Source organism: Haliotis rubra, unplaced genomic scaffold, assembly GCF_003918875.1.
Source record: "Haliotis rubra isolate DU_JTF1 unplaced genomic scaffold, ASM391887v1 Scf78, whole genome shotgun sequence".
In the NCBI taxonomy this organism is placed as follows: domain Eukaryota; kingdom Metazoa; phylum Mollusca; class Gastropoda; order Lepetellida; family Haliotidae; genus Haliotis; species Haliotis rubra.
Window position 1 is genome coordinate 1,853,025 of NW_025767501.1, and position 11,879 is coordinate 1,864,903.

Genomic DNA, 11,879 nt, shown 5'->3' on the forward strand with positions numbered 1-11,879 from the left:
AGTTGAGCAATATTATAGAAACTCTTTCGAGTTTACATATCATACGTTTTGAGGTACAATCCAGCATGCTTCAAAGCGCGTCGTATGACTATTGCTGGCGATTGTACAACATTCAAGGGTTTAGTTATGCTTTTAACAGGCGTTGAACACGTGTGGATGACATTTCTAAGATTTAGATGCAGTTCCCCATTGCAACTTATGTTCCCCTGTTTTGTTGGAGGTGTTTTAGAGATGAGCAATTGACGTGCCTTTGCAAGTGTTTGTTATTTGTATGTTGTTAGGTCACCGGAAGGGCAGGATAAACTCACCATTTTGCTGACACCAGGTTATGATCACTGTTTGATAATGACTCATGTACACATGCTTTAAATTTAATATGACAGAGTCGATGTTAGATTTCTTATAATTATGGAAAGGTTTTTGTCAGGTGTATTTGTGAAAAGAGTTCAAAGATCAAAACACTTTCTGCATGCCACAACACGGCATTGGAGGAAATACAATCAAAAGGCGAAACTGAAAGTATTCTTTATTCCAAACGGGAATGGCAATGTGTCTACATGTTAAGCTACTGTTGAGCAAATTGTTGTCAGAAGTTGTTGTAGTATTTCCCGAGGGAGGTGAGTGTTGACGTCGACTGGTCCAGGAGACTACTGGCCTGGGTCACAAAGCTGTCACCCGCCCACCTGCTGGCAAACCAGGCGTACCTGCAACACGAAAACAAAAAGGATGAAAATAGCGTTTTCATGAAGTTCCTAAAGTCTTGTCCAAATGACTGAGGTATATTTGTATGGGGTCCAGGGTAAGACATGTCTCCAGTGAGCACCCCCGTCAGGATTGTGTCTGGGGACAATAGGTACCCATGCACCCCACGCTTGGTCTAACAGGAGACTATTAAGGCTAGGGCGGTGATGCACTCTCACAACATTCATTATTATCATATCAATATTGATTGACTACGATATATCCCAATTTTTTCAATCGTAAATTAAAAATGAAGTTCCTCTACTGTTTCTAAGAGTATATATGTCTCTTTTGTGAATTATCCTTATTTACAAACCAGTTCAGTGCCACAGCCATGTCATGCCATCTTAGATCTCGTTTGTTCAGCGATCTGGTCTGACTGTAATAATCTATACCAATCTGACCGCTGATTATTTCAGAGCGGTGTAGGTCAGGAATAAAGCACGTGTTTTGGTGCGTGTCTTTAGTGTAAACGATATAGGAAACGTAAGTAGTGGTGTGTGGTCTCATGCATTGAGTTCAAGTCACAAATCATATGAAGGTAGGCAGCATTGGTCACGAGTCCTTGGGTGGGTGACCGTCTTTGGCAACTTGATTCCTGAGAGTTTCTAGGACATGTGGTCACACACGTGATCTCAACTTAGGGAAGTGAGTTTGTTCAAACTCTGTTCACCAAGCCAAAAGTGGGTACCAGTGGGACAAGTCATGTCTATTAACTCTCTAGCGCCTCACAGACAGCTCGGTGATAATGTCTATTATGTTGTATGCGCTTAGAGCATCCCCGTTCAGCGGTAAATTAGCGGCCTCATTAGGTTAACGGTGCAAATTCTGAGCAGGGATTTGGGCTTGGAACCGCAAAGTCACGATATTTGGACCATCCGAAGACACAAGGCCCCAACGTGTTGTAGCTAAATCTACTTTACTTGAAATGTGTATATAGTTTCATAGAGGTAATCACAGTGATCATTTTTAATTCAGGACGAATGATGACCTCTTTACATCCTTTCCTTTTATATAGTGCTAAGAGAACGGTAAAATGAAAATAGGAAATATTGTAGTGTATGAAAATGGAGATAATATATCAAAGACAAGCGTATCTATATTTTGGTGGATTGCTGGTTGGTTTGTAAATAATCGAGTCTGAACCAGACAATCAAGTGATCAGCAGCATGAGCATCGTTCTGCACAATTGGGATACGATATCGATGACGTGTGTCAACCAAGTCAGCCAGCCTGACCACTTGATCCCGTTAGTCGTCTTTTACGACAAGCATGGTTTGCTGAAGACAAATTCTAACCCGGATCTTCACGGGTATATATTAAGTTGGAAGTTGAAAAAGATATGAAATATAAGCTTAAAATATTGAATGTTTACATTGTTGACTAATATTCATAAGTGTCTAGGCATAACATTTCATAAATTCAACACATTTAAATATTCCATTAAACACAATGTAGATAAAGTGATAATAGTCATTTATACACTTCAGCAGACTAGAATCAGTATCACCTTCAACAACAATTGAAAGTGTACACATCAACTTTTATTCATCCCGGCTGTGTGTAAAAGTCAGTATACCAACATTCATGCTGTAGGAAGAAACCCGAAGTATATAGTGCATCCCCTTGCTGTGATATGAGGAAAGTAGTTTATCCACCTAAAATATGGCAAGTATGGCACCTGCCCTGGGCGCCACTTGAAAGGGGATGCAACTGAGCAATTTCTATCCAAGTCAGATAAGCTATCCCCGGATAGTGAAATTTTCACTGTGAAAAAAGACTTTTCTTCAGATGTATAATCTGTCTTCGGTTACAACGGGCGAGAAGCACTATGGCAGCTGGATTGCCAAACCAGTCACAGCCGGGCAGGTACAGTTGAAATGTTCATGTACTGCCATAATTTGTCAGCTAAATGAAATAAGGAATTTGACAGTTATTATTGAGCTGATTCTGTGGTAAAGTTACTTGATGGGTGCCAGATGTTTGGACAGTGTCAGTGCTAGGTGCTATTTTCCGTTGTCCCTGCGTTCATCTTATTATTGCTCTGTACATACAACATCGTAATACGAACCTCGAGACATATGACGCCGCTTCTAAACGAGGTAAGATGGCCTTCATGTAATTCAGCTGATCCTGCACGGAGTTGTGGGATGGACAGGCAAATTCGGTCAACCAAATCTTCTTGTGGAACTTGTTATACAGGGTTTGAAGGTAGTTCATCGTGGTGTCTGCGCTGCACCAGTACGCATGCGTGGCTATGTAGTCCACCTTACATCCGGCACAATGGCGGAAGAACTCTTCAAACCACTGGATACCGTCATAGTTACAGATGGGGTTTCCCGAGCATGGGGCGGCAGCAGGGCTAACCAGTAGTTTCCCTTGACCCGCCCTTTCTATGAGCCGCCAGTGGTCAGCTGCCAGTTGAGGGGACAGATTGGCTTGGATACTGACAGACAGAACGGAGAGTTGGCTGTTTTAGGCCGTACATAGCAATAGTGCTGCTATAAAATGCCGTAGTGAAAATATCGAGTCTGGACCAGACAATACAGTGAATGACATTATGACCGTCGATCAATGCCTGCTGGGAATTCTTGCAATACTGAGGATATAGTAGAAAACTGCAGGAAACATGCATATAAACATTGCATCATAACCCGAAGCACAAACTGTATAGTTTTATTTACTGATACAAAGAGTATACCCAACTTAGAGTCTGACGATTCATCCTATATCAGCGTTAGTGGTTTGAGTTAAGCAGTCTTGGCTTGTTGTCGTGATGACATGAACAGTTTCACGACGTACGTGATTTCCCGCCTCTATAAACTGTATACCATTTCTTATCATCATATATGTGTACTCCATCGGGGGCGTTTGGGTGGCCTAGTGGTTAAAGCTTTCGCTCGTAACGCCAAAGGCCTGGGTTCGATTCCCCACATGGGCACAATGTATGAATCCGATTTCTTGTGTACCCCACCGTGATATTTCTGGAATATCTTTAAAGCGGCGTAAAACCCAACTCACTCACTCACTCACTATTCCACCGGACCTAAATGATAACCACTCGTTCGACTAAACTATTTGCCTATGGTCTTCCTTTGACCAACTTTAGTGTACCAGAAATAGACATCCTATCCACTACAAGAATCATGGTATTTTATGACGTTCAGTAACCCCGTGGTACTAGGCTTGGCAATGTCATGTCGCCGCACCTAGGTTCGTCCCTTGTTACTAAAGCTCATACTCGACTGGACCTATTATTGTCAGACTGATAAAACTGCTGAAAAGTATATCTGTATGTTCGTAGAAATGGGGATATTTTTTTATCTCGAAAAGAAATCTACGCAAACATTTACGATTATAGTAGAGTTTGGGCCCCTGTTTGAAACTGAAACTGCCATCTTGCGAACAAGTTTTGCTGGTGTTGGCACATTTAACAATACTGCACTGGCATAATAACAGTGTTGGAAGTATTATACCACGTGGAATGGAACAGACCTCTCCAGCTTTAGGAGCGAACCAATAGACACCTAAATGCCTATCAATGACGCAACACACTGTGACGTTATTCCGCTTTCTGTCACTGCACGATAAGGCTCATCCATTCAGTCAGTTGACTGGCTTGAAAGCGGAAGGTACAAATCTGCTTGCTTAGCCACTAAGGGTTCTTTCTAAAATGTACCTGAAGTTTGGCTCGTTGAATCCCAGAATATAGTGAGCGTTGCTTGGTATATGGAGTGGGAAGTCGACATTTTGTCTCCATCCCCAAATCATTGGAACCCGTCCTGCCTTGTTTTGTTTGCAGTTGTGTTGGTAAGTGGGCTGCTCGAACCAGTCGTACCTGAAAGGTAATTAATGGGTGGTACGTCATATAGCATTAGCCAACGTATTGTTACACATCACGGCTTCCATGTTTAGTATTACAACAATAATGTAACAACGTTAGTATTGCTGCTTCTATGTAGGCAGTGATCAAATATTATGTAAGAAATAGAAAAGTTTCGATTGGAAAAATGATAAAGTTGAGTACCCTACGAGGGTCGTTCAAGACGTAGTCTGCCTAACTATATTCTCGATGTCCAATGTTTGAAAAGCTTACTTTATATCGTTAGCAAAACCATATCCAAAATTTCACATATGTGGGTAATGAGGTTAACGAGATATTAGTCATCACAACACATTCGGGTATAATATTTCTTAAAAAATTAAAGAAAATGAATTTGTTACCTCTTGGATAATGGTATGTCCTCAGATAATATCATATAAAATGTGTTCAGTATAGTATTGGATGACTTCCCGTCATAATCAACATTCAAAGATTTGGATTGCTTGATTTATATTTAGACAGTGCTGTTTTTAGGGACACACCCATTTTAATCTTTCAAAGACATTGTGTCCAGATATTCAAGCTGGCACTGTGTACAATATATTGAGAGCGGACTTCTGTGTGTCCATTCAGTATTTGGTTTGATCCCTTGGCATCATGTATGAATAAGTGAAAGCATTAGAGTAAATTATGTCCTTATGATTACGTCATCTGAAAGGGGGGTAGGTAGTGTCTCCAAAACAAGCTGTTTCAGTAAACATGAAGTATGTTATTACTTTAACAAGAGAGTGTAGTTTCAAGTTGCTTATTATGCACTTTAACATCTAAGTTTGATTCTAGCAAACTTCTGCCTTTCTTAAACACACAAAATGTTTCTTGCATATTTTGTTTCCTCAAGTTTGTAATGCAGATTTTGCGGTTTGGGGGATTACCAAGACAAAAAGTCAAACAAAATGGGGATCGTGAGGCTGTAACATAGCAAAACCAGTTTTCTTGAGGATGACAGATAATATGTAGAAACATAAACATCAAAACAGCTGCATTTGTATCATTTTCTAGGTGAAGCTGACTACTTCTTAAACGCCCCTCGTATGTTTGTGAAGATGCTCTGCGTACAGTACAGTTTACCCAGAACGTACAGTTTACCCAGAACGTACAGTTTACCCAGAACGTACAGTTTACCAAGAACGTACAGTTTACCCAGAACGTACAGTTTACCCAGAACGTACAGTTTACCCAGAACGTACAGTTTACGCCGTTTCACACATTACGCATCTTGTTTACCTTACGTGTCACAGTGGTTTACAGGTTTTACTAGAAGGTCCATGATCCATATACTCAAATACCAAATATACACTCGATAGATAATAATTTCGATTGAACTTCAACAATAATGTTAATAATGATGAATAACTGTTATCAATATATCGGCGATATCTTAATTTTGAATAGAAAAAAGTAACTGACATTGTAATTCCCCCGTGTGACACAAACAACCCCTAATATGTATAGATAGGAAACTCGGAGAGAATGTTGTCTGGCGATATCATATGCTGATCGTGAGAGAAAACTGCGATTGTCATCTCCCGTACGTTACCAACAATGTCAACTGGGATTGTAATCCCCCTTATAGGGCTTCCACGGGTACTCGAGGACGAGTCGGGTTCAGGGACTCGAGTCCATTTTCAAGGACTCGAAAAGGGGAGATAACTCGAATTATTTGACGTTGACAGACTGTCTGCCATGGGCTATGCACGAGCGGCCGTTAACGTCTAATATTAAGATAAGATATAACTTTATTATCCCGGAGGAAATTCTTATACATCCAAACTGTCTCAAAATGAATATATACACAGTTCACAAAAATATACACAATAATTACATGCTCAAAACGAATGCTATTTACAAATAAATCTGACATGATATAATTCAATTAACCACATAGGTAAAGAGGCTGAATAATTCTAGTTCTAATCACATGATGGTGTGATTCAAAATATTTGTTGCATTCACGAATACTTGATGGTATGAAAGACTGTCGAGCTCTGTTTGTTTTGAAGGAGGGAATCGACAGCAGCGTCCACAAGGAAGTAGTTCAAAATGGTGAGATCAAATATATCAACTATCAAATCTAATTTTAGCTGCCTTTTTGACAATCTGGCGCTCATAGATAAAGGGAATATACTCGAAAGACACTCCAGAAATTTTGCAAGCAGTATTAACAATTTTGAAAAGTTTGTTTTTGTTGCGATGAGACAGATCCCCATACCAACATAGAAAATTGTAGGTCAACACACTTTGAATAAAGGTTTGATAAAAAACTGTCATTACGGTTTTGTCAATGCCTTGACGATAATAATGTTCAGAATCAGAAATTAGGCCAGTAACAGTGGCGTCATCTGCAAATTTCACAGTAAACAAGTCATATATTGACAAGTAACAGTCATTGGTATACAAAACGAAGAGAACGGATGAAGGAACACAGCCATGTGGATCTCCAGTAGAGGTTGAGAGAAAAGAAGATTGATAGCCATTGACACTGACATACTGAGTTCTATGTACCCTGAATTCTTTAACCCATCTGATAATGTTTTATTAACACCTAAATTAAATAGTTTACTCCTCACACGGTGTGGCTGTATGGTATTAGTTGTTACAAGTCTGCAGATGAGAGTAAATATTATACATCGTTTGAGATTTCACTTCTTAAAATGATTAGGTAACTATCTTGACAATTGATAGACATGGAGAAAGATAAAAAATCAAATGTATGGGCGTATCTTGATCTGGATAGTGAAAAGAGCAAAATAACCAAATGCCGCCTGTGCGGTATATCACTGCGTTTTGCAGGCAGTACAAGAAGTACGAAGAAAAAAAACTTTGTCAAGTAAACATCCAAATACTGATTCTGACCAATAGGAAATGTTAGTCACATGACGATATGAAGTCGGAAAGAAGTAAGTGTTCACTTGTGTGATCGGAACACGTCATGCAATTTACGCTATCGTTTGCTTGAAAGGTATGAATTTCGAGTACTCGGGTCCGAGTCGAGTCTCATCCCTCGAGTACTCGAGTCCAAAAAAATGGACTCGTTGAAGCCCTGTTTTTTTTAAATGAGCAATTACCATTATAAAATCAACATGGATTCCAATCATGTTGTTTTTCATGAGTCAGAGGATCACACGGGGTTTTTTCATCATAATCACCACGAGAAGTTTTATGTACGTGTTGAAAACCTATCATTGCTAAAATACATTTGTGCTTAATTGAGTTCTTTGTGTATACCTCGATTTAAACATGAAACAGATTAAGCTGTTTCACCCTTCCCTATGTTTCTCTTTTTATTCTGTTGACACTAATTGAACCAGATGTTCAATATACCTGGGCCCATATCCACAAAGCGTTCGTAGCGCTACAACCTTCGTAAACCTATGATAAACTATAGAGTTACGACAGGTCGTAACGTTACGAACGCTTTGAGGATCGGGGTCCAGAACCGTAAGTTAAACTTTCTGTTCTAATTTCCTTGATTTCAGGTTGCCTACCCAGGTAGACATTTCGGTAGGCTAGTCCGGTACATATGAACCAGCAATAGAAGTTGTACACAGGTACGCCTTCTTCTGCCACAATTGCCCAATTTCCAAATTTGAAATAGAAGACAGCAAAGTGAAGCATTCACATGTCGGTTTCTCAGTAAACTGTTTGCATTTATATAGCCATGCGCGCGTTTTCCTGTGTGTGGCCGCTTGTACGCGGCGGTCCTATAGCACCAGCTGAATGTCATACAATGGCACAGCTTAACATTCCACACTCACAGACTACTTAAAGCCGGTTGTTTCGTGCCTTAATGACAGGCTGGGTAACAGGAGGTTGCCATCTTATAACCTATTTTGGTTTGACCTGGCGGGGATTCGAACTTCCGCTTTCAGGACGGCCACCCTGTCCACCGCACCACCACATGGTCCTTATGTTTACTAACACATACTCTAGTAACCAAGGAATGAAGTTTCCACTTATCTTTCTTGTTTTGGAATGTGTTGAAACATCCAAGGCTTTGAAAGAGTGGGATTTATTTACCCTCTGTTAAAAGAATTATGTCGTGCAGTTTACAAAGCTATATTAAGTACTAAGGGTGTCTAGTAAGCTTCCCTAACTCAGATTGTTAAAGATCTTTTGCACGAATGTTCGGAGGGGATGTAAGAATGGGTATGTGTGTTTCACATTATATCTAGAGAATTACTCAGAAACCCTTTGACATTGATATGTTTTCCAGCTAGTTTTATGGGAATGTCCACAATATGATACTGGTTATTTTATTATCTGTTTTCTTACTCTTACTTTTACAGAAAATGTTAAATAACGTAGTCACAATATTCATTTATTGTTAGAGAAAACCATTATGACGGATTCAGCAAGTTTTTTATTACAAGATACAGCTGTCACACTTGCAATACAAGAGATCCACATGGATGGTTATAACAAGCTGCTGGAGGGAATACACGGGGGCATATCAAGTAAAGCTAACACAGAACTTTTCACAACTTTAATTCACACATTCACACTTGACAAAGACATATGGTCAATATACCAACCATTATAATATAACATTATAAATGATGACGATGGCTGGACTTTTGTAGTAAAAGATAAGAAGATTCAGTCACTTGAAATCAGTTAACTGGAGTCTTGAAACAAAGAGTGGTAGGACATCCACTCCTATAATTTATTTTGTTCACATGTATCAGTAAAGATTTGTTGATCTATTGTATGTCTATTATTTTAATTCATATTGAAAATTCTTGAGATATAAATTCACCATTTTTAATTTACATTTATGAATAAAAACTTTGAAAAAGAATCAAGTCAAAAACCATATCAGTTATTACATTTTCCTTTACACCAAATAAAATGAATTCTGCACTTAAATTCATGTTATAAATATGATAACAGCTATTAGTTATCCAAAGAAGCAACTTATTCCAAATAGCCTTCGCTTCATGACACGCTCCCCAAAAAGATGCAAAATACTTTCTTGTTCAGAATTACAGAAACTGCACAGAGGACTCGCGGCCTTACCAATGTTAAATATATGTACATTTGTTGCAATTATTCTGTGCACCAGTCTCTTTTGAAACGATCGTAATGATGTGTCTTGTGTAGCCTTTAAAGGTTTTAGATAATGTTTGGCCAGTCAACAGTTTGGAATAAAACAGTGTCATTTTGGCATTTAAGCTGTGTGATTTAATTAAACTTTTGGAAGAAAGGAATATAAAGTAAAATCTTTTGGAACCTTTTTTAAGAGATGCAAGTTCCTTTAAAACCAATATTTAACTAGGGGCAACAGGGTCGCTCTTTAGAAGTACTCAACACACCATAATATTCCAAAACCGTAACATTCATGTCTTAACATTCTTTAAACTCATACTTTTGTTAAATAAAGTTTCCCAATAACAATTATAGCACACGTGACTTTATTACTTAACACATCCACTCAGTCCACTATATCCGGGTCCATCGGGATCGTCACGCGCGTGATGACTCACGCAAAAACAGAGCAAGATTCAGATCTGACACTAGCACGATTCCGGTAATGTGACATCTTCAGACTGACCGATCCGAATACTGATTATCCACACTAACTACCCCCAAAAGGCCAACTACCAAGTGCCCGGAACCAAATTGGGTGTCAACCGATTCCTTTAAATTAGTCACGCATACTTTGTATTTCAATATTACATGTATTTGTTTTTGACAAATGTGTTAATATTAGTTTGTATCCCACTATTTTCTCGTTTTCCCCTCTCGTATTCACTGTTAAGTTAGAAGGTACTACATCATTCTCCTATAAAAAGAAACACATATTTGACGATGAAAATGTTGATTATATCACATGTAAACGGTATCATGGTAGCCCAATCGGCCATGCCGAAAGGAAATCTCCAAGAGTCTTTCTGCATCGAAATCCCTGTCTGGTGAAAACAGATGTATTTTGTGTTTATAACTTATTTTTCTACTAATCACTGGATAATCGGGATCGAGAGTCTATTATTTACAAACCGTGGTCTTACATACTCATAAAACCCATTATTGAATACAGACTGCCTGGTTGTGTATGTGGTTCCAATGCACCTGTAAGCATGGACAATGTAGTACTAATGCATGCAAACTGTTAAGGATGCCTATCAACAACTGGTAAGGGTGTGCCATACAGCTTTCGTATTAAGGCTCAGAACAAGACTATGGAATACAGCTAAACAACAAATAAACATACTCTCCCTACAAAACATGAGTCATAAAATGTCTGCAGCTGGCCACCTGTTTTCAGATCAGTCCAGATTCACTGGCCTTACACTCATTATATTACTAGGGGTGGCTCTCTTTGATTGGCAGAACCCCACTCGTACGTTTTTTGACGTCTTCGGCTACAGCTCCATGTCATGTTGTCAGAGCTCCCACCCTTAACTATCTAGCATATCATTCTATCTAACAACTCCAATCATTCTACCTAACGACAGATTTGAGCTAAAGAAACTGTATAATCAATGATGTCATACTTTGTGAATCATGTTTGAGTCAAGCACATGTTTGGCTCTAGAACTGATATAGTATTATAACGAATCTTATTTCAAACTAGGACGGACCGATAAGGTTAGGTAACGCATCGAAGACACTGTTCATCGAGTATGTGCGTGTGTAGGAGCACCCCTCTTTTTCTCAAGAACCTGTCTCAGCGCACTTGAGTTTATAGGAACCCTACCCTAATCACATTTTACAAAATCCAGGATCCGTCTGTGTGAGACTTACGGATTGCCAGATACCATTTCCCACACAACTACCTTTATAGCAGGCTGTAGGTTTGTTTTACCAGACGTTAAGTCTAAAGTGTATTTGAACTCAAGAGGAACACATGTTCTTACCACCAGTGGACATTAGGAAAAGCTAGAAGGTCCTCACATCGGAAACCCTGGGACGGGATTCCCACCCCCTTCTTGGCAGATCCGCAGGCCCCCACGACGAGACTCAGTAGAATGAACCCCCCAGTGAACATAGTCTCACACTGCACAGCAACTGTTGGCATATGGCCTCGCCCTAGATACCATCTGCTTATCTTCGTCACGTCCGCGCGTACATCAACATTGCTATAGTGTATGGCATAAAGCTTGTTTTATTGGCCTTAATTAGTTGGTCGTTAAGCTAAATCAAATCATAAATCTGTTGTTTGATATAATGCTATAACCCAAATCACTACTTTCTCATGTTGTTGGTCAGTAAGAGGTCTTACTCTCATCTGTCTAGGCATTTCTAACTAAAAGAC

General features: G+C 39.3%; 1 protein-coding gene across 1 annotated transcript; it reads right to left on the reverse strand.

Moving 5' to 3' along the window:
• Positions 1–510: 510 nt before the first annotated feature.
• On the reverse strand, positions 511–11,649 carry LOC124260866 (alkali-sensitive linkage protein 1-like). Its single transcript, XM_046695190.1, has 4 exons — positions 11,482–11,649; positions 4,421–4,579; positions 2,813–3,187; positions 511–704 (listed from the first exon to the last, which is right to left on the reverse strand). The coding sequence occupies exons 1-4, from the start codon at positions 11,640–11,642 to the stop codon at positions 587–589; spliced, it is 813 nt and encodes a 270-aa protein (XP_046551146.1). The 5' UTR covers positions 11,643–11,649; the 3' UTR covers positions 511–586.
• Positions 11,650–11,879: the final 230 nt, after the last annotated feature.

Bases quoted from the DNA above. Each gene is read 5' to 3' on its own strand.
- LOC124260866 (XM_046695190.1), bottom strand. From the start codon at position 11,642: ATGCCAACAGTTGCTGTGCAGTGTGAGACTATGTTCACTGGGGGGTTC. The intron at 3,188-4,420 runs GTACATTTTAGA...TCTGTCTGTCAG, and splicing joins TTCAACGAGCCAAACTTCAG to TATCCAAGCCAATCTGTCCC. The intron at 705-2,812 runs GTTCGTATTACG...TTCGTGTTGCAG, and splicing joins GCGGCGTCATATGTCTCGAG to GTACGCCTGGTTTGCCAGCA.